At 42.1% G+C, this 23,338-nt stretch overlaps 1 protein-coding gene across 1 annotated transcript in view; it reads right to left on the bottom strand.

Moving 5' to 3' along the window:
* The window catches only part of orc3 (origin recognition complex, subunit 3), a 69,496-nt gene that overhangs the window by 11,118 nt on the left and 35,040 nt on the right, over positions 1 to 23,338 (bottom strand). Inside the window, exons 9-16 of the mRNA XM_072553668.1 lie at positions 21,869 to 21,982; positions 21,617 to 21,750; positions 19,452 to 19,515; positions 17,687 to 17,803; positions 15,596 to 15,675; positions 12,492 to 12,628; positions 9,901 to 10,001; positions 8,129 to 8,226 (exon numbers count right to left, since the gene is read on the bottom strand). Coding sequence (XP_072409769.1) covers positions 8,129 to 8,226; positions 9,901 to 10,001; positions 12,492 to 12,628; positions 15,596 to 15,675; positions 17,687 to 17,803; positions 19,452 to 19,515; positions 21,617 to 21,750; positions 21,869 to 21,982 — 845 coding nt within the window. The remainder of the gene's footprint in view (positions 1 to 8,128; positions 8,227 to 9,900; positions 10,002 to 12,491; positions 12,629 to 15,595; positions 15,676 to 17,686; positions 17,804 to 19,451; positions 19,516 to 21,616; positions 21,751 to 21,868; positions 21,983 to 23,338) is intronic.

The following is a 23,338-nucleotide window of genomic DNA, read 5'->3' as shown; positions in this document are numbered from 1 at the left end:
CCTCTTTTACTGTAAACCTATGTATTTTATATTTCTACCCTGGAAAAAGATTCCAACTATCCATTTTATCTATTCCTCTCATAATTTTGTAAACTTCTATGAGGTCACCCCACAGTCTCCAACATTCAAATGAAAACAAATCAAGTTTCTCCAGACTCTCCTTATAACTAATGCCGTGCAGTCAGGCAAAGTTCTGGTAAACCATTTCTGTACCCTGAAAAGCCTCCACATCCTTCTGGTAATGTGGCAATCAAAATTGTACACAATTTTCTAAATGTGGCATAACTGAAGTTCCACATAGCTACAACATGACTTGCTAGTTTTTATACTCTATGCCCCAACCGATGAAGGCAAGTATGCCATACACCTTCTTGACCACCTTATTCACTTTTGTTGCTGCTTTCAGCAAACTGTGGAATTCTATGCCTAGATCCCTCTGAATATTAATACTTCTACAGGCTCTGTCATTTACTGTATACTTCCTTGTTGCATTAAACTTTCCAAATCTTCCATCTGTTTAGATTAAATTCCATCTGCCGTTTCTCCACCTAAGTCTCCAGCCTATATATATATATCTGGCAATCCTCCTCACTATCCGCAGCTCCCTCAGTCCATGTGTTGTCTGTAATCTTACAAATCAGACCACCTACAATTATCCCACAAATCATGTATGTATATTACAAACAACAGGGGTGCCAGCACTTATCCATTCAAAACACCACTGGTCACATATCTCCAGTCAGAAAAACACCCTCCCCTGCTACTGTTTGCCCCTGCTGGCCTTCATAACAAGAGGAATTGAGTATAGAAGCAAAGAGGTGCTTCTGCAGCTGTACAGGGCCCTGGTGAGACCACACCTGGAGTACTGTGTACAGTTCTGGTCTCCAAATTTGAGGAAAGACATTCTGGCTATTGAGGGAGTGCAGCATAGGTTCACGAGGTCAATTCCTGGAATGGCAGGACTACCTTACGCTGAAAGACTCAAGCGACTGGGCTTGTATACCCTTGAGTTTAGAAGACTGAGAGGGGATCTGATTGAAACGTATAGGATTATGAAAGGATTGGACACTCTGGCAGGAGGAAACATACTTCCACTGATGGGGGAGTGCCGAACCAGAGGACACAACTTAAAAATACGGGGTAGACCATTTAGGACAGAGATGAGGAGAAACTACTTCACCCAGAGAGTGGTGGCTGTGTGGAATGCTCTGCCCTAGAGGGCAGTGGAGGCCCAGTCTCTGGATTCATTTAAGAAAGAATTGGATAGAGCTCTTAAAGATAGTGGAGTCAAGGGTTATGGAGATAAGGCTGGAACAGGATACTGATTGGGAATGATCAGCCATGATCATATTGAATGGCGGTGCAGGCTCGAAGGGCTGAATGGCCTACTCCTGCATCTATTGTCTATTGTCTATTGTCTATTGTTTCTTCTATAACCAAGCCAGTTTTGTATCCGTCTTACCAAATCACTGCAGATCCCATGTGACCTCACTTTCTGTGTCAGCCTGCCAGGAGGCACCTTGTCAAAAGCCTTGCTAAAGTCCACCTAAACAACGTCTACTGCCCTGGCCTCAATTCTCTTCGTCACTTCCTCAAAAAACTCAATCAGGCTTGTGAGACACAATCTCTCCCTCACAAAGTTATGCTGCCCATCGCCAATAAGTCCATATTTTTCCAAATGTGTATAAATTCTGTCCCTAGGAATCTTCTACAATGATTTCTCTGCCACTGATGTAAGGCCCACCAATCTGTAATTTCCCAGATTAACCCAGTTGCCCTTCATAAACAAAAATGTTGTGCACTATGCTAATTACTTACTAGTATTTATAATGAAAAAATGATTGAGCCATGCTAAAATGCTTTATGTTGCAAATTACATACTAGTCATACAAATTTCCTAGCAAATTACAGGCACTTTCCTAGCCTTGATTGGAAGCCACAGGCGGAGTTAAAATGCTCGACATTGCCAGAGCTCTTTGCCTTATTATACCCGACAATCAGGATTACATGTAAGGGTTAAAAAACATCGGCAATAGTTCTGTACAGGGAAAAACAACATTTATGCTTTAGAGAACTTTAGAGTAAATGTATTGCATACTTTGTAAATACTCACTTATACTCATCAGTGATACAGCTGCATAGATACACCGAGGGAGTCATTTTGACATCATTATTCTATCAACCGGGGACTAATCAGTCAGAGCAATACTCTGGTTACTAATCATACTGACATCAATTTGGCAGAAAGCAAACTTGAATTTATTTCCTGTTATTTTAGATTTTGAAACCACATCTTCTTTCAAACAGGCCTTTTGGAAACTCTACCAAATATATAAAACCATAAGACATAGGAGTGGAAGGAAGGCCATTCGGCCCATCGAGTCCACTCCGCCATTCAATCATGGCTGATGGGCACTTCAACTCCACTTACCCGCATTCTCCCCGTAGCCCTTAATTGCCTGAGACAATAAGAATCTATCAATCTCTGCCTTGAAGACATTTAGCGTCCCGGCCTCCACTGCACTCTGCGGCAATGAATTCCACAGGCCCACCACTCTCTGGCTGAAGAAATGTCTCCGCATTTCTGTTCTGAATTTACCCCCTCTAATTCTAAGGCTGTGTCCACGGGTCCTAGTCTCCTCACCTAACGGAAACAATTTCCTAGCATCCACCCTTTCCAAGCCATGTATTATCTTGTACATCTCTATTAAGTCTCCCCTTAATCTTCTAAACTCCAATGAATACAATCCCAGTATCCTCAGCTGTTCTTCATATGTTAGACCTACCATTCCAGGGATCATCCGTGTGAATCTCCGCTGGACACGCTCCAGTGCCAGTATGTCCTTCCTGAGGTGCGGGGACCAAAACTGGACACAGTACTCCAAATGGGGCCTAACCAGAGCTTTATAAAGTCTCAGTAGCACAATGGTGTTTTTATATTCCAACCCTCTTGAGATAAATGACAACATTGCATTCGCTTTCTTGATCACAGATTCAACCTGCATGTTTACCTTTAGAGAATCCTCGACTAGCACTCCCAGATCCCTTTGTACTTTGGCTTTACGAATTTTCTCACCGTTTAGAAAGTAGTCTGTGCTTTTATTCTTTTTGCCAAAGTGCAAGACCTCGCATTTGTTCACGTTGAATTCCATCAGCCATTTCCTGGACCACTCTCCCAAACTGTCTAGATCCTTCTGCAGCCTTCCCACTTCCTCAGTACTACCTGCCTGTCCACCTAACTTCGTATCATCTGCAAACTTTGCTAGAATTTCCCCAGTCCCTTCATCCAGATCATTAATATATAATGCGAACAGCTGTGGCCCCAACACTGAACCCTGCGGGACACCGCTCGTCACCGGCTACCATACTGAAAAAGAACCTTTTATCCCAACTCTCTGCCTCCTGTCAGACAGCCAATCCTCAATCCATACCAGTAGCTCACCTCGAACACCATGGGCCCTCACCTTGCTCAGCAGCCTCCTGTGTGGCACCTTATCAAAGGCCTTTTGGAAGTCTAGATAGACCACATCTACTGGGTTTCCCTGGTCTAACCTACTTGTCACCTCTTCAAAGAATACCAACAGGTTTGTCAGGCATGACCTCCCCTTACTAAATCCATGTTGACATGTTCTAATCAGACTCTGCTCTTCTAAGAATTTAGAAACCTCATCCTTAATGATGGATTCTAGAATTTTATCAACAACCGAGGTTAGGCTAATTGGCCTATAATTTTCCATTTTTGTCTTGATCCTTTCTTGAACAATGGGGTTACAACCGCGATCTTCCGACTCCAGTGACTCTTGAAAGATCTCAACCAATGCCTCCGCTATTTCCTCAGCCACCTCTCTCAGAACTCTAGGATGTATCCCATCGGGGCCAGGAGATTTATCAATTTTAAGATTTTTTAGCTTTTCTAGCACTCTCTCTTTTGTAATGACAACCATACTCAACTCAGCCTCCTGAATCCCTTTAATTGTTGGGATATTACTCATGTCTTCCACTGTGAAGACTGATGCAAAGTACTTGTTAAGTTCTCCTGCTATTTCCTTATCTCCCATCACTAGGCTTCCAGCATCAGTTTGAAGTGGCCCAATGTCTACTTTTGTCTGTCGTTTGTTTCTTATGTATTGAAAAAAACTTTTACTATCATTTCTAATATTACTGGCTAGCCTCTACCTTCATATTTGATCCTCTCCTTTCTTATTACTCTCTTTGTTATCCTCTGTTTGTTTTTGTAGCCTTCCCAATCTTCTGATTTCCCACTGCTCTTGGTCACTTTATAGGATCTCTCTTTTTCTTTAATACATTTCCTGACTTCCTTTGTCAGCCATGGCTGTCTAATCCCTCCCTGGATAATCTTTCTTTTCTTGGGGATGAACCTCTGTACAGTGTCCTCAATTATACCCACAAACTCCTGCCATTTTTGCTCTACTGTCTTCCTCGCAAGCCTCTTGGTGCACTATCAGAGTTCTGTCCAGACCAGTCACCACTTAGATAAATATAACCCTTTTGTTAACTATTTAACAGATACATTTGTCTGATTGGGGGAGTGGATGACTTCAATTTGAATTTACCAAACCTCAAGTTCAAGCTCAATGATGTAAAAGGTCAAGTCGCCACTGTCCCACAGGAGTATGTGGCTACTTTCTTGGTAGACAGAGCCAAGGCCAGTGGTGGTTTAACCGGAGGGTCACCATGCCTTAGACAAGGAGCAAATCTGAGAAGGTGGGCCCTTCATGGGAAATTCAACCTGCGCTCTTGGCATCACTCTGCTTTGCCAATCAACCATCAAGCCAACGGAGCTAAGTGACGAGACTCAACAATACTTTGCTGTGAAGCGGATGTAGATCACAGTTAATCAAAATCACTGGTTATAACCTGGAGACAAGAGTGTTGTGCTGGAAAAGCACAGCATGACAGGCGAATCAACATTTCGGGCAAAAGTCCTTCATCAGGAATCCTGATGAAAGGCTTCGGCCTGAAACGTCCATTCTCCTGCTCCTCGGATGCTGCCTGACCTGCTGTGCTTTTCCAGCACCACACTCTCGACTCTGGTCTCCAGCATCTGCAGTCCTCACTTTCGCCTCAAAACCTGCAGTCTGGCCATCTAACTCATTCAATCGCAGGAGGGAAAGAAACTGGGGGAGAAAAGGGGGATAAGACAGAAGAAAGAAGTGAACCTACAAGTACAGAAATCCTCCCAAGCTGTTAAAAAAACCAATCAGATAGAAGGTAGCAGAGACAGTGGGCAGATTTTTGCAAGCATTCTTAAAGTGTGCAAATCACTTAGTGAGATTCCAGAACAGCCAACACATAACTTTTCAACAAGGTGGGACAGGATGCTAAACTGTACAATGAACCAGTTAGTCTGACATCAGTCCTGGGTAAATCTTGGAATCCATTATTTAAAGTAAAATTGTTGAGTATTTAGAAATATGAGTTGATTGATGACAAATGCACACATTTGCAAAGAGCATTGTATTTTACAAATTTAAAGATTTTGTAGGGTGACCACCTGTAACAGATAAAGAACGAACAGTGCATAGAGAGGAAATAGATTTTCACAACATGTTTAATGGGGTGTCTCACAAGAGATTTTACAGGAAAATACAGCATGTAGAATTAAATATCAAAGATCAAAAGATCAAAACACACTGTAGTAGGGCATTCAGCCCGTCAAGCCTGTTCCACTATTCAATAGGGATCATGGATGATCCAACATTCTTTTAGTCCCCTTTCCTGCATTTCCCTGAAACCCTTGATTCCCCAACTGATCAAGAATCTTTCTAGCTCAGCCAAGTATACACAAGGACTCAGCCCCCACAGCTCTCTGTGGCAATAAGTTCCAAAAACTCTCAATCCTCAGAGAGGGAATTCCTCCTCACGTAAGTCTTAAATTGACACCCTTTTATTCTGAGACTATGCCCTCTGATCCTAGACTCTCCCATGAGGAGAAACATTCTGTCAAGCCCTTTAAGAATCTTTTATGTTTCAAAGAGATCACCTCTCATTCTTCTAAATTCTAATGAGAAAAGTCCCAGCCTGTTTAATTTTTGCTCATAAAACAATCCTTCCATACACAGAATTATTCCAGTCAATCTCCTCTGAACTGCCTCCAATTAAATGACAGCTTTCCTCAAATAAAGGGATCAAAACTGCTTTCACTATTCGAGATGTAGTCTCACCAGCACCTTCTACAGTTGCAGTAAGATTTCCCCATTATTGTACTCCAGCCCCCTCGAAATAAGAACCGACAGTTCATTCACCTTCCTGGTTACCTGCTGTGTTTGTGTGCTAGCTTTCTGTGTTTCATGTGCAAGTCCCCCCAAGTCCCTTTCAGGTGCAGCTTTTCTCCATTTAAATAATACTTCATCCTTTAGTTCTCCCTTCCAAAATGAGCAACTTCACCTTTTCCGATCTGTAGAATAGTTGTTAGGAAACAGAAACACAGATTAGGTGAAAGGGGACTGCTTGTATTGGGGGGGTAGGGGGGGGGGGGGGTTAAAAATGTGTCCCTGAGGGGTTTCTGCTTGACCACTTTTGTGCTGTGCTCGGACACAATTTAGACTTGGGCAGTGCAAACGCAATCCCAATCTCTAAGGAAAACCCAGCAAGTTACACAAGTCTTGGAGAGGACTCTGATATATCAGCGTGTTCAGCATGATAGGTAAGTGCTTCACTTTAATGTGAATTTTCCCTGGAGTGTTGGAGGCTGAGGGGTGACCTTAAACGAGTTTTAAAAATCATGAGGTGCACAGATAGGGTGAAGAGCCCATGTCTTTTTCCCAGGGTCGGGAATCCAAAACTGGAGGGCACAGGTTTAGGGTGAGAGGAGAAAGATTTAAAAGGGACCCAAGGGGCAGCTTTTTCACACAGAGGGGTGCTTGTGTACAGAATGAGCTGCCAGAGGAAGTGGTGGAGGCTGGTACAGTTGTAACATTTAAAAGGCTGGGTACATTAAAAGGCTGGGTAACACTTAAAAGAATGGGTATGTAAATACGAAGGGTTTAGAAGGATATGGGCCAAAAGCTGGCAAATGGAATGAAATTAATTTAGGATATCTGGTTGGCATGGATGAGTTCGACTGAAGGGTATATATCCGTGCTGTACATCTTTATGACTGTAAGTGTGAGGTAATATATTTTGAGAGAAACAACCATGAATAGCAGCATACACTCAACAAAAAATAACTAACAGTTGTTATTAGACAGACAGAGCCAACAATTTGAATATATAATGCCCTGAAAATGAATATCTATATGGAGCACTGTATTTAAAAAGGTCAACAGCATTTTGGGTTTTCTGAGGAGGATAAAGCAGAAAAGTTCACAAGTAATGAGAAGCCTCTACAAAATGCTAGAGAAGTTAGCATTAGTTCTTGGTCACCCCTTTGAAGAAAGGATGCAGTGATGGCACAGAAGAAAAACAGGAGGAAAGGCTGCGCTAACTGGGCTTGCTATTCCAATTAAGTGCAGCAAGCTATGACAAGACTTAACATGGCCTTTTAAAATGTTTGATGATTTTAATCGAGAGCAAGTAAGGACAACCTGTTTGGTTTGGTCGGGGAGCCAATGATAAGTTGTTGTCAGATTTGTAGCGGTCACTAAGACAGTGAGTGGGGCTTGGAGAAAGAACCTGCCTGGGATTCTCTGTGATAGGTATTTTTCAGAGCTTTTACTTATGTCTTGACACCCACTGCCCAGAGATGTTTTGGCAGCCTCCTGGTTGTCACGTTTCAGTCAGGAAGCAGGAAGAGATCGAAGTGTGTAGGGAATATGGGGAGGGGGAGAGAAGCTGAGAGATATGAGAGCGCAGTGAGACAGAGAGAGGTGAATGTGGATAGAAGGCTGGCACAGAGATCTGCCACAGCACACTCTCAGAACAGATGCAAATGCTCAATATTTTCTTTACACCCACCATCCTTAGAAGATCGAAGGGTTTTAGAGTCTTAGAGACATAACACACCATCACCTTGACTAAATCTAGCAGGAAAATGGCACTCAGCTCCTGCCTCACAGGAGCAGCACGACACAGACATGCTCACCAAGCTGAGAGGTCCAAAGGAAATCATATTCCTGAATCAATCATGACATTCCAATAGTTCCCACTACCATTTTTTCTGTCTCACCTCACAAGTTTGTCCATAAATTCAAGAACTTCCATCCGCAGTGCCTCAAACCTGCTTAGTTTTTTGGATCTTCTTGATTTCTTCATTTCCATCAAGGTCTATGAAATTAAAAATAATACAGTAGGTTTCAACAACCACTCATTCATAGAATGGGTAAACTGAGCACAATGCCTTTGTCCCATTCTCTAATGGGGTCTGTTTTTGCAAGCAAGGGTGCTCTCTTGCTGTGACTGGGCTCATACGCCTTGCACTGTGCAGCTCTTTCCCCAGACAGAGAAGTGAAACTAGGCAACGGTTCCAAGTAGTGTGATCAGCTTACAATCTGAAGTCATTCTGATCATCATCTAAAGGAAACCAGATTGTGTGAAAGACAGAATGTGCGAGACTGTAACAGAGAGGAGGTTAAGAGTTACAAAAGAGAAGTCAGAGACGGAGAGAAAATGAAAAGAAAGTAGTCATTAGGACTGCTCAACTTTCACGGCTACTTGGAACTCCCTGACATACACCAAATAAATATATCCTTTGGTTGCTCAGTACATATTTGCACTCTTCATAGGCCGAACAAAACAATATTACAACTCAGCTGAAAATGATTAAAGTAACATTCAAAATCACACAACACCAGGCTACAGTCCAACCGGTTTATGTTCACCTATGTTTTTGAATGCAAGTCAAATACAGAATTACAGAATGGCCTATGATCAGTCAAAGTGTAAAACAGAAATGTGGTGCTTTCAGATTATCCCTTGTATTCAGCAGGTGTTGATGGACTTCAATGGTTAGAACTAAAGGACAGGAAATGATGCAAGATAGTAGCTGCATATTTATAATTATGTATATGAGAGAGATTTTAACATCTATGTATGCATAGACCAAAGCACCTAGCAAGAGACGTGTGGTAGTAAAAGTACATCTTAACAACTAGAATTTGGGAGACATGGATGGCCACACAGATAGAAACATAGAAAGTGGAGAAGGAACAAGCCAAAATTCAAGCTTGCTCCACTGCCATTCAGTATGGCCATGACTGGTCGGCTAACACAGTATCCTATATTGCTTTCTCCCCATACCCTTTGATCCCTTCAGCCCTGAGAACTATATCCAACTCCTTCTTGAAAACATTCAGTATTTTGGCCTCAACCACTTTCTGTAGCAGAGAATTCCACTGGTCACTGCTCTTTGGGGGAGGGAAGAAATGTTTCCTCATCTCAGAAAACAAGATCAACGATTGATCTTGGAGAGTTCAAAAACAAAGGAAGTTTCCAAAAACAGTATGGAACAGGAATTGATACTTGTCATGCCTGAGCTCTTGAAAATAACCCTATGTTACGGAAGCATCCAGGATGGCCTTTTAAAACAGACATCCAGTCCATTCCATATGGTAACAAGAAGCTTATGAGGACCTCTGAGATCAAGAATGCTTTTAGCAGAGTAGTATTCAGCATGCAACCTACCAAAAAAAAGTCAGTGAATTTAAAACGAAGTTGAAATTTCTGTTGTACACACTGTACTCCCTACTGCTGTTTTCTGCCTTCATCAGCTCTCCTCCCATTCTATCCCTCTCTTCCCTGAGGATCTCTGTCAAGGTGCCCACACTGACAGATATGTACAAACCAAACATTAAATCATTATGACTTCTATCGACATTTTTCAAGTAAGGGTTTCAGCAATGTATATCGTGCCATTTTGTCATCTTTTTTAAAAGACAGAACAGAAACAATCTGGAAATTTGGCAACATTACAGAAAAATAAGGTAATTGAGAATTGAAAACCTTTTGGAGTTCATAAAGGTCAGTCTTTTTCTGTAGTGATTTCTCTGGTGACGTTTTGTTATTTTCATCGCCTTCTTTGTCGTGCATCTCAGGAGCAATGTCTAGATACAAATGAGACAAGATTTTTGTAAGATCAGTGAGGTAGTTTTTTTCCCCCTCCAAAGAACACTTACAGTCATAGTGTCATAGAGATGTACAGCATGGAAACAGACCCTTCGGTCCAACCCGTCTATGCCAACCAGATATCCCAACCCAATCTAGTCCCACCTGCCAGCACTCGGCCCATATTCCTCCAAACCCTTCCTATTCATATACCTTTTAAATGTTGCCATTGTATAAGCCACCACCACTTCCTCTGGCAGCCCATTCCATACAAATACCACCCAACAACTACTTCGGGACAAGAGAAAATAAAACTGACATAAAAACAGAATCTCCTTGTGATAGTGTGAGGTAAGTGCCACTCACCAAATGGCATTACTTTGCTTATCCATTGCTGGGCGACAGTGCTATTAACAAAAAGGGCCAAATAGCCGCTGACTGTGCTCCCTTTGCTGTTACTGAAGGCGATCCAGCCTCTACAAACACTTCAGAGACTCCATCAGCTAAAGGCTAATTTGATCAACGCAAGAAACAAAAAAAACCACCAAGGTATTTAAAAGAAATGAGCTTTCTTCTCATTTACTTTTAAGGCAAAGCAATACCAGTATGCCAGCAATAAAGGAACAGAAAGATACGCAAATCAGGTTTGATAAAACAAGGAGGGAAGACAGACTCGTGAGGAGCTTAAACACTAGCACTGACTAAATGGCCTGTTTCTGTCCTGTTATAACAATGCAATGTCTTTGTTCATTAGTTATAAAAATATTAAAGATCAGGGATAAAGGCTTTTGGACTAGACAGTTAAAGGTAGGAGGTCATCTAATGAAACCTCCAACTGGAGTTGGCAACTTCATTAAAACATCCAAGTGGCCTTAAGTACTCCCATTGTAAATGTTTGTGCAACTGTCTGATCAGGACCAAGACTTCTTAAATCGGAATCAAAACTAATTGGCATGGAATTTTTTAAAACCAATAAGGCAGATTGGTCTCTTACACATATAACGCCAATAGTTAGCAGGAAACTCTCGTTGTAGGCTTAACACAAATACAAACAAGCAGAGAGTATGCCTGCCTAGCTGTCCAAGGGGTTTGAAAATATCCTTTCACCTCAGATATAAAGGTCCCAAGGCAGCCATCGGCCAAAGGGTTTCTTCTCTGTTGCCTTCTAAATCAACTGGCAGGGTTGTCCATTAAACGCGTTTTGGTGGTCAGTGGGTCAGGGATAGAGAACACTCATTACATGGAAAGAAAACTGACAATCTCATCCAAAGATCATTGAGATAAATGGCGAGTGTACTGGAAAAATTCACATTGCCACCATTAATTTTGCTTAACTTCTGACCCGTGTCTTAATTCATCTGACATTACACAGCAGAGGATGACAAATGGATTTCATTTCTCCATCACTAGAATTCCTCAGCATGATAAACATAACTCATGACTAATAGGTTGTGACCATCACAATTAACTGGAACAAAAGGTCTTGTATCCATTTCTACATTCACTGATGCAAATGGTGACTAACTCCAAACTGATTAGGTATTGCTCAAGTCTGTAAGCACACCGATTTAAAACAAAAGATATGAAAGAGTGGTCAGGGATACGGCAGATGAAATTTGGTGCAGGGGAGTGTAAAGTGTTGTATTTTAGAAGGAAGTGGCAATTATAATTAAATGGTGCAATTTTGAAGGAGGTGCAGGGATACAGAAACATGGAGGTTTAGATATGCAAATTAGATAAATAAACAGTTGGACAAATTGAGAAGACTACTGAAATTGTACATCCTTTGAATTTATTAATAAAGGCATAGAGTACTAAAATGAAAGAACTATGCCAAAACTTTTTAAATCACAGGTTAGTCTCTGTGACAGAGCTGTGTCAAATTGTGTCTACCCCACGGAGGTTGTTGAAACTTTCGACAGAGTGTGCAGAGGAGATTTTCTCTAACTTTACCAGAGTTGAGGAACTTCGATTGCACGGAGAAACTAAAGATGGGGCTGTTTTCCTCAGAACAGAAAGGTGAAGGAAAGATTTGATAGAGAAGGTGGGGAGAATTGGTTTCCATTTACTAACAAGAGTTCACAAATGAGAGATGATCAATCAAACACATCTTAGTGGCAATGAAATGGCTTTTAAAAAACAACTCAAAGGTTATGACAATCTGGAATGCATTACTTAAAGGATGTTGGAAGTAGATTTATTATACGCGAAAGAGAAGTGTACCAATTCCAAAAAAGGGGAAATTTGCAGAACTATTGAAAAAGAGCAGTGAGTGGAACTAATGAGACAACTCTTTCAAACAGTCACAATGCACCAAAGGATCTCTTTGTATAGTTCTAGGAAATTGAATTGAATGAATCATTTAATATGCAAGAGTCTTGTCAGCTGACACATTCCACAATGATACTGGAAATCTCAGCACTGCAAGGCAAATTCTGACTTGTCATGCAACAATATTGTATCAGTGGAATACATTGCTCAGCACTTACCATCCAGTTTCTGAAACTTTGAGAGGAATTCTTCAAGTTTTTGCCTTATGTCAGTGAGAGGTTTTTGTTGCTTGGAAGACTTTAGCACGTCTATGCATTTCTGCAGCAGACTCACCAGTTCATTATTTGCCATCATTCTGTGCCAGATAGAAAAAAAAATACATACTTTACCCGCATCATAAATTCAACAAATGTACTGAAATGAACCTCCCTTTTCCACCTAAGGTAGGAACAGGTCAGGCCATTCAGCCCCTTGAGCTTGTCCGTTCATTCAGTGAGATTGTGGGTAACTTGACAACAGCAGAATACTGTATTTTTCCAATGCTTTAGAACAAATGGGTAGCTATGTGCCCTGCATAATATTGTTTAATTATTACAAAAATGCAAAATGCATATAGCAACTGATCAGACAAGAAGAGAAAATGCTGACCACGAGATGGAAATAATCATGCCAGGTGTTTTGCATGCCTCCTAGCAGATTAGCTCAAAATTGGAGCAGCACTGAACTGGCTTACTCACCCTACGTCTGGAGTAGAGTGGTGCTGGAAAAGCACAGCAGCTCAGGCAGCATCCGAGGAGCAGGAAAATCGACGTTTCAGGCAAAAGCCCTTCATCAGGAATATAGGCAGAGTGCCTGAAGGGTGGAGAGATAAATGAGAGGAGGGTGGGGGTGGGGAGAAAGTAGCATAGAGTACAATAGGTGAGTGGAGGTGGGGATGAAGGCGATAGGTCAGGGAGGAGGGTGGGGGAAGGTAGCAAAGAGTAAAATGGGTGAATGGGGGTGGGATGAAGGTGATAGTTCAGAGAGGAGGGTGGAGTGGATTGGTGGAAAGGAAGATAGGCAGGTAGGACAGGTTATGGGGACAGTGCAGTGCTGGAAGTTTGGAGCTGGGGTAAAGTGGGGGGGAAGGGGAAATGAGGAAACTGGTGAAATCCACATTGATGCCCTGGGGTTGAAGTGTTCCGAGGTGGAAGATGAGGCGTTCTTCCTCCAGGCGTTGGGTGGTGAGGGAGCGGTGGTGAAGGAGGCCCAGGACCTCCATGTCCTCGGCAGAGTGGGAGGGGGAGTTGAAATGTTGGGCCACAGGGCGGTGTAGTCCAACCAGAAGAAAAACAGGGAATTCGACCTCTTAAAATTTAAGAAATGTAAACCAGTGTTACAGCAGGAAACAGCCTCTACTTGGCCTTCCTGTTTCAAGTCATTAAACTGCTGCTGTAAACAAAAATGATAGGTTTTACAGTCTCAAATTCATCTGGCAAATAGGCCATGTTCCTGCAGCAATGTAAATATAAAGTCTCAATGATATTCCTTAAGGAGCAGCAGTGATAGCATCACTGCACTAGGAATCCGGAGCCCCAGACTAATGTTCTAGGGTCATGGGTTTAAATCCCATCATGGCAGGTGGTGAAATCTAAATTCAATAAAAAAAATTGGCAATCATGTATCACGGTCAATTATTGTAAAACCCATTTGGTTCACCAATGTCCTTCCAAGAAGGAAATCTGCCATCATTATCTGGTCTGGTCTACATGCGACTTCAGACTTACAGTGATTTGGCTGACTCTTAAGTGGTCTCCGAGACATTAGACCTCGCATCACCCATATGAATGAATTTAAAAAGAAATTGTGAATACTTTACAATTGTTGAAACAGTAGTGAATCCTGTGGTCTGACATAAATGAAAGAGTTGAGTTGGGGTTAGCTGACGAAAGGACTGAATTAATTTAGCACAGATGCATTTATGAAACTAGATAACACACGAGTACACAAAGCACAGTGGATTATAGAGTCATAGAGATGTATAGCATGGAAACAGACCCTTCGGTCCAACCCGTCCATGTCGACCAGATATCTCAACCCAATCTAGTCCCGTTTGCCAGCACCCGGCCCATATCCCTCCAAACCCTTCCTATTCATATACCCATCCAAATGCCTCTTAAATGTTGCACTGTACCAGCCTCCACCACTTCCTCTGGCAGCTCATTCCACACACGTACCACCGTCTACATGATAAAGTTGCCCCTTACATCACTTTTATATCTTTCCCCTCTCACCCTTAGCCTATGCCCTCTAGTTCTGGACTCCCCCACCCCAAGGATCAAACCTTGTTTATTTATCCGATCCATGCCCCTCAAGATTTTATAAATCTCTAAGGTTACCCCTCAGCCTCCGACACTCCAGGGAAAACAGCCCTAGCCTAATCAGCTTCTCCCTATAGCTCAAACACTCCAATTCTGGCAACATCCTTGTAAATCTTTTCTGAACCCTTTCAAGTTTCAAAACATCTTTCCGATAGGAAGGAGACCAGATTTGCACGCAATATTCCAAAAGCGGCCTAACCAATGTCCTGTACAGCTGCAACCTGACCTCCCAACTGCTATACTCCTCAATGCTTTGACCAATAAAGGAAAGCATACCAAATTCCTTCTTCACTATCCTATCTACAAGCAACTCCATTTTGAAGAAAAACTACCTGCTAGTATATTCATCCCCTTCCAATTCAGGTGCAATCCATCCTTCTTGTAAAGGTCACTTCTACCCCAGACTCCAATGTGTACAATGACCTCCTGCTGGGCCCTCTCCCCCTCAAGAACATTCTGCACCCTCTGAGACATCCTTGATCCTGGCACCAGGGAAGCAACACACTGTTCTGATTTTTCGCTGCAGGGCACAGAAACATCTGTCTGTACCTTGGACTAGAGAGTCCCCTATCATAATTGATCGCTTGGAATCTAACGTACTCCTCATTACATTAGAGCCAGTCTCAATACCAGAAACTTGACTATTCACGCTACATTCCCCTGAGAGTCCATCACACCCTATATTTTCCAAAAACAGCATACTTGTTGACACGGCTCAATAACGAGGGCTGCAGCCAGCATCAACCAGTTTGGCCATACGGACTGTGTCTGTGCTGCAAGCTCTTTGTAAAATGACCATATGAACCATGAAGGTAAGGACGCATCATTGACAGTCAGCCTCTCCAGAAGTGGCAGGAGGCACTTAAAAGCAGTAAGTGCAGTGGCTTACAGCTGCAAAATACTGAGAGATTCCAAAGGAGTGAGTGAAATTAGAGAATGTAATCACTGCCGATCATAATTACCCAAGCAATTGGAAGGCAGAGCTATACTCCTCCGTTTCCCATACGTTCCTCTCCAAACATGTAACATAGAGTTCCCTGATCTGTGGAGAATTACGAGTCATGTGTAAATTGCATAGAATGGGCAACTGAAGAAAAAGTTCAAAGTACACTGAAAGAGAAAAACAGCACCATTAAATAATAATGATTTACGCAAGACTTTTTGCCCAGAACAGCAAATTGTTGGTTACTCATGACTTCATTCAGCATGCTGCAGTGACTAAAAGTAAAGATGAAACACAACCTTTTTGGGTGAATTTGAGTCACCTGCTTCAGATCTAGGCCTTGGATGCCTGCTGTACTCCTCAAAAGGTTGGTGACCACACCTCAGGCACAGGATGTGAGAGCATACAGTGTTAGCTCAACTGACCATCAGATGCCCAGTACAGAGCTGTAAAATGGCGCCATGCAAATGAACATCTTGCCTTATGTTTCACTGCGATCAATCTCTCACTCCCCTAAGATGTCTGAAACATCCATGTAATTAATTGCCCTCTGGAGTAAATGATGACAAACGGAAATCACAGCTTCGATAAGGAAATGTTTACAATATGTATAAAAGCTGTTACCAGCTGAAGGGCCTTAACTGCTGGAGCAAGACCATGTCATTTCAAGCTGCATGCCCCCTGGATGGTGGTGAATCCTTGACTATAGAGAGGATGGACTCTCTTTGCTAACTGCAGCAGTCACACATAACACAATCCACAGTAACAAGAGGACTGCCTTCCCAACAACAACTCTGTTTCTTGAGACACAGGGTTCTTCATGTTTTAAAAAGTAACATCCACATGAAGACTCTCAGATAGGGTAGGATCTTACTGCTCCCTGTGGAGCAAGCTGGAAGACTTGGGTTTTCGGGCTCTTTGGCAGTGGTGCCATACCCACCTCCAATGGTTCTTTTACCAGCAGCAGGGGAATCCTGTGACCTGGGAAATATGGGGTCTCTCCCACTGGTGGCACCCTGACCCCAAGTAGGCTGTTGCATTTTCAATATTTATTCCATCAGTAATGAAAGCCTAGAACCTGCAGGTTTGTCTCAGCAACACGTTGTAGCAATCCAGAGATCAGTGTACTGATTGGTTGGTTAGTGGGCTCTTTATCCAGCAATACTCAAGTTCTGGACTATAAACAACAAATTAACATCTTGAATAAATAATCACTGATCCCCGGAGGACTAAAGAATCAATAAACATTGAGGAAATGCAATAGAGCAGAGTTTCACTAAGTTAAATATTTAAACGAGTGATATTCAGTGACTTGACTGCTGAGTGCAATATGCCCTCCGTTCTGACTGCTAGAATTAATTAATTTTCAACAATGGAGGACCATAAGACACTCCTTCCTTCCACTAACAATTGCCAATAACAATTTCGCTGACATAATGAGAAAGTAATTCCATTCACAGACGGTCAATTATAGATTCAAAAGTTCCCTGTTACTTTATGCTTAAATTCATAGAATCTCTACAGTGTGGAAGCAGGCCATTCAGCCCATCAAGTCTACACCGACTCTCTGAAGAGCACCCCACCCAGATCCACCCCCTCTACCCTATCCCTATAACTCTGCATTTCCCATGGCTAACCCACCTGGTCTGCACATCCTTGGACAGTATGGGCAATTTAGCATAGCCAGTCCACCCAACCTGCACATCTTTGGACATTGGGAGGAAACTGGAGCACCTGGAGGAAACCCACACAGACACTGGGAGAATGTGCAAATTTCACACAGACAGTCACTCATGGCTGGAATTGAATCCAGGTCCCTGGCGCTGTGAGGCAGCAGTGCTAATCACTGAGCCACTGTTAGCATCATTAAAGCATTGTTGGTGGTTTTAGACAATAACTCATCTGTATCAGAGTAGCAGCATAACGAGGAAAGGGCTTGCGAATAACAGTTGGATCTTCTCAATGTGAATGACAGAGGATAGCTCACATAATAAGCCTTCTACAAACCCCGAAAGTATTAGAAGCCCCGAATTCCATTAGTCTTTAGCAGCATAAACAATAAAAAAAATTCCAGTTATGTATTTCATGTACCATTTAAGGGAGCACTCACCTGTTTACCCAAAGGGTATTTTGGAAGAGACGATGTGAAAACATGAAGGCATTTCAGAACTGGGAAGTAATTCTCGTGGTAAATATGGAGGTCTTTCAGCAGCTTCTGTACATCATCCTGCATCATTTGAGGGACAAATAAAATGGAAGCAGCTTTTACTGCTTTATCTTCAATTATCACCCAACAATGAACTGAAAATTCTCAGAAAGTCATATCTTTATATACCCCTAAAGTATTTAATCATCTGGATCTGCTATTGCTAGGACCAAAGTCCACGGTTCTTGCCAGTTTTGAAGTAGATTGGCTGGAATGACCTCCACAGACTGGGTAAAACATTTCACAGTTCGTGACATTACCGCACTTGGGTCACTCATAAATTGTAGACAACAGATAAGATTCTAAATTGTGTCCATAAGCAAAACCATGCAACTTAACAGCATTGAATAAGAGCTATCAATCCATTGTGTGGTTGCCCATCGCTTCTGGAGCAATCCAAAACCGTACTTTCTTGCAAAAAGATGAGTATCTCTCTGCATTTACTCGAAATTTCCATAAAATAGTCAACAGCCTAGGTCACAACTACCATTTGTGTCAAACATCCCATATTCCATAAAACAAATTCCCCTAATCTGGTTTCTCTTACTTCCCTGCTCTGCCTATCCTAGTCTTTTGTTGCCAGGGCCTCCTAGCTTGGGTCAGGCAGTCCCCCCTCAATCTGCTCAGCTTTCATGTTGCTTCAGTTCCTCAGTAGGGCTATTGTGATCCCAGCAGTGCTCACTAAACCATTGCTGAGAAGGTGTGAGTTCCTGTCCTACTCTGGGCAAGCTCCTGGACTCTGACGCAGTGGGAAGGACCTCTGTTAAATTCAGCCCAAAATCAAATATTAATCCATATTCATTCTACCCAATTCCTTTGTAGCCTTCGTAACTGCTCAGTGAAACTCCTTTAAGTTCTCTTTTGAACAGGAATTGTCCTGGTTTTCTTCATTAATATGGGTTCTCATCATCCTGGTGTATCGAAGATGAATTTCGCCAATGTTTCTAACATCTTTACTGTAATGCGGCACTCAAAACAGCGCACAGTGCTCTAGTTTCAGCCTAACCAATTTCTGCATAAATTATTTCTTTACTCTTGTAGTCCAATCAAGAAAATCTTTCCACTTTAGAGAAACAACAGTATCCGGCAGCACAACGTTATCAACCTTACAACTGGGTCAACTTCAGGAGGTAAAAGCAGCTTCAACAGCAACTTGCATTTATGCAGCAACTTTTGTTTTAGGAACATCTCATGGTGTTTTTAAGTGGTGGAAAGTAAAAGTAGAGAACAGTTAAGAGCTAAGAGTTGAAAGGTCATTGAGTGAGACTGTAACACATTATGTGAGAGGTGGAAGGCGTGAACAGACATCTGCCTATTAAGATGGGTCTATGATGAAGCTGTGAAAGTTGCAGAGAGATGAAGAGCATGGAGGCATTGGGAACAAATCTCAGAGAGGGGTCTTTGAGCAACTGAAAGGTCTACCAACTTAAGGAGCACCAGTATAACAAAGGCTGGAGTCAAAAGGACTGAAGGTTGTGCGTATATACACAGGACTAAAGAAAGATACAGGGATAGGGCAAGGTGAGGACATGAGGAAGCTTTAAAGGGACAAACAGTTTAAGTTTAGAGCAGTGGATGATAAGTGGCCAGGGTTGATTAGGAAGGATGAGCAGGATAAGCACTTTGCCCCCATAACTTGTTTGGAATGCTGAATAATCAAATAGTTTACCTTTAAATATTGATCATTAGTCAAAAGTTCAATCTGCTTCTCAGAATCCTGACAATCAACATATCTAAAATGAAAATGCATACACAGATTAATTTTTCCAATAGGAGATACAACGATAAGAGGGCTTACACAAACATAGAGAATGCTGGAGAAACTCAGCAGGCCCGGTAGCATCTGAGGAGACTGAAATAGAGTTAACGTTTTGTGTCCGATATGACTCCTCTTCAGAACAGTGATTAGTGCTAACAGACTGGGGGAGGGGGTCAATGAAATAAGGCATTGAATTGTAGCATTGACATCATAAAATACATTGCTGGATTTTTAGACCACAACACGGGACCAATGTAATAATATAGAAGAAATGCCCAGGTAACAGCCCTCTAAACTTTGGCTGCTGATTTAAATCATATCACTGTAGTACAAATAGACTGAGACTTTCTTTAGTCAGCCAGTAACCTCCAACTCTCTTTAGCCAATTGCCCGCAAAATGTTCCAAAACTTACCCTCCACTTATATTCCCAATGACAGCTCACTTCAAATCAGATCACTGCAATCTCCTGGACTTAACTATTGTACATTCATTGGTGAAAGGCGACAGCTTCTGGAGTACATACATAACTAAGTCAGTGCCATCTTTCTGTTGCCTTCCAAATCTGAGAGAGGAGGTGCAGAAAGGTTCTTGCCTTTCACAGAATCACGTTCATTAAATCAGATAGAAGCAGGATCAAATGGCAAACAGAAGCAAGAGGATGGTAAAAAACACTTACTCAAAAGCCATGCATCATTGCAAAATATTTGAGTGGAACAGAATGGCAGCGTTACTGAGATGTTCCAATATGGCAGCATTAATGAGAAGTTCAAATACAGCATTAGTGCCAAAGATCTCACAGGGAATGATTTTAAAAAAAACTTAAATTTACACAGTTAAGGTTAAGGAATTAGAAGGAAACTTACTACATAATGTAAAACAATGAAAAGCAAGAGTTCAGTGAAATTTTGACATACCAGAGGCTGAAGGAATAAAGACGTCATAATAAATAAAAATACAACATTCCTGAAATACTCAGCAAGGCAACTAACATCTGGAGTCAGAAACCAGAGGTAAGGTTTGAGGCTGATGATATTTCAAAGAGTTGGAAGACATTAGAGATGAACAAGTCAAGGAAAAAAGATAGGAAGAAATTAACAAAATGGAAATTTTATTTCAGGACAGAACTAATTAACGGACAAAAAGGATGATAGTGCAAGGCAAAAAGAGAATGATAATGGATTAAATTTCTTCAATGATAGAACTGACACAGTAGGCTCATTGGAGCCTGTCCACTCCAGGCCTGCAGCAGCATTTTCTCTAGGTACTTATCTTTTTTCCTTCTTTTCTTCTTCATCGTTGAGGCTGAAGCAGTGTCAGCAGGACACTGATTGCAGCATGGGGTTGTGGACTGAGACTTCTGGTGGTGGTAGTGGTACCCAGAACCTGGATTCTTGGCAGTGGTACCCCCAGAGCCTGGACCCCTGGTGACAGTAGGCCCAGAGCCTAGTCTCATGGCGGCGGTAGGCTCAAAGCCTGGACCTCTGGCAAAGGCAGTGTCCACAGTGGAGGATCCCTGCTGGCGGCAAGGCCTGGAATCTGGATTCTCGGCATTGGTGGTGCCACCAGCAGGGACTCCTGGTGGCAGTAGGCCTGGAGCCTGGAATCCTGGTGGTGTCGGTGAGGCAGGGGCGGCAGCAGAGGTCTCATGGAATATCAGCATGGTCACTGCTGTTGCTGGAACAGGACTCCTCGAGGATTGGAAAAGCTTGTAGAAGCTCTGAAGCCGTGTTTGAGGCCCCAATTTGAACAGAAGCTGAACTCTTATTTAAGTAATTCCTTTTTGTCCCTATTGTACCTCAAAATGGTGCTGGATTGTAGCAACAAAACATTTTTCACAGTTTCTTCAAGATATGTGAGACAATAAATAAATAAATCGTTAATTCATTCATTTACTTGTTTGCTCATCTCTAACAGCTACCGATACACAATGCCAAAGCTTACACATTAAGAATCACTACTTGGATGAAATGAACCAACTCAAAATACAAAACATGGCGGGATGGAAACACTCGAGACAGAAAGTGAGAGAAAAATAAATCATGCCTTTGATGAGAAACCAGTAACTTCTACTTACCTCATAAAAGATGGCACTTGACGGATACGTTCACAGTCACCGTGGGCAAGATTCCGAATCCTGCCATTGGCCTCATCTAGTGAGCAGCACAGGAGACTAAGAGGCTGAGAGTAGAAGTGTTCTAACAAAGATAGCTGGTAAAACAAGGAGCCATGAGAGGTGGAAGGGATGATAATACAAGGTACTGATTAATAACAAATTTCAACATTTTTGCCATCTACGTAACTCCTTCAGCTTGCAACTTCAACCTACCTGAAAACCTTTAACGAAATTCCTTACAGAAAAATCATGGTACAGGAATATGACAATCAAAACCTGAAGCACTTTTCCACTCAACTTAAAAGGGAATTTCGTCGTCAGCACCAACTGTGAAAGATTGCAAAAATTAGAAAGAACATGCATTTATAGAAATCACTGAATCATATAGTAGAGAACATGCCCTTCAGCCCACTAAGTATACATCAAGAAAAAAAAAAAATTCTAAATCAACAATAGACTCACTTTCCAGCACTTGGCCCATAGCCCTGAACGTTATTTCAAGTATTCACCCAAGTACAGTTTAAAAGTCGAGAGGTTTCCAACCTCAGCTACCTCCCCAGACAGCGCATGCTCTGGGTGAAAACATTTTTTCCTCGTTCTTTCCTCTAAACCTTCTGCCCTTCACTTTAAAATTATGGCCTCTTGTTACTGACCCCTAATCTAAGAGAGACAGTTGCTTTCTATTCACCTTGTCCTTCCCCCTCTATTTTATGTACCTCAATTGTCAGCCTCCAAAGAAAGCAACCCAAGCTTACCTGGCCTCTCTTCATAGCTGGGCTCCGATCTAGACAACATCCTGGTGGATCTCCTCTGCACCCCCTCCAGTGTAATCACACCCTTCCAAAAGTGTAGTGATCAGAATTGCAGATAGTACTCCAGCTGTGGCCCAACCAGAGTTCTGTACAGCTCCAACATGACCTCCCTGCCCTCAGAATTTATGCCACAACTGATAAATGCTTTAACTACCTCATTAACCTGTCTTGCCACCTTCAGAGATCTGTGGACAAGCACCCAAGATCCTGCCGTTTCTTTGAGCTTCCTCGTGTACTATCATTCATCAAGTACTCCCTTGTCCTGTTATTCCTTCCTCACACTTATCAGGGTTAAATTCCATCTGCCACTGATCTGACCAGATAAAGAGTCACTCTCAGGAGCATGCTTAACTAGGCACAATATGCTTTAATAAACTAAATTAAAACAACTAGCAACAAGTGATATACACAAGAATTTGTGAATTGAAAAGATCACAAGAAATAGAGCTATCCAGTCTGGTCCACTGGTCAATAACATCTGACTGCAGCCTTAACTTCACTTTCCTGCCTATCCCTCAGAACGCACCTCTCCCTTGACAATCCTAAATAAAAATCTGTTTAACTCAACCTTTAATATCATCAATGATGCAGTGTCACTGGTCATTGAGGAAGAGAATTCCAAAGACAAACAACACTTTGAAAGCAGAAATTCCGCCTCATATTCACTTTTAGGAGGAAACATCTTAGTTTGAAACTGTGCTCCTTCATTCCAGATTCTCCCCCAAGAGAAAACATCCTCTCAGCATCAACCCTGTCAATCCCCGTCAGAGTTGGTTATGTTTTAATAAGGTTACTACTCTTTCTTCTGGACCCCAATGAGTAAAGGCCCAACTTGCTTCACTTTTCCTCATAAGACAACTCTTTCATCCGA

Source organism: Chiloscyllium punctatum, chromosome 3, assembly GCF_047496795.1.
Source record: "Chiloscyllium punctatum isolate Juve2018m chromosome 3, sChiPun1.3, whole genome shotgun sequence".
Classification (NCBI taxonomy): domain Eukaryota; kingdom Metazoa; phylum Chordata; class Chondrichthyes; order Orectolobiformes; family Hemiscylliidae; genus Chiloscyllium; species Chiloscyllium punctatum.
The sequence above is the reverse complement of the archived record's forward strand: the minus strand, read 5'-3'. Positions and strand labels throughout refer to the sequence as shown.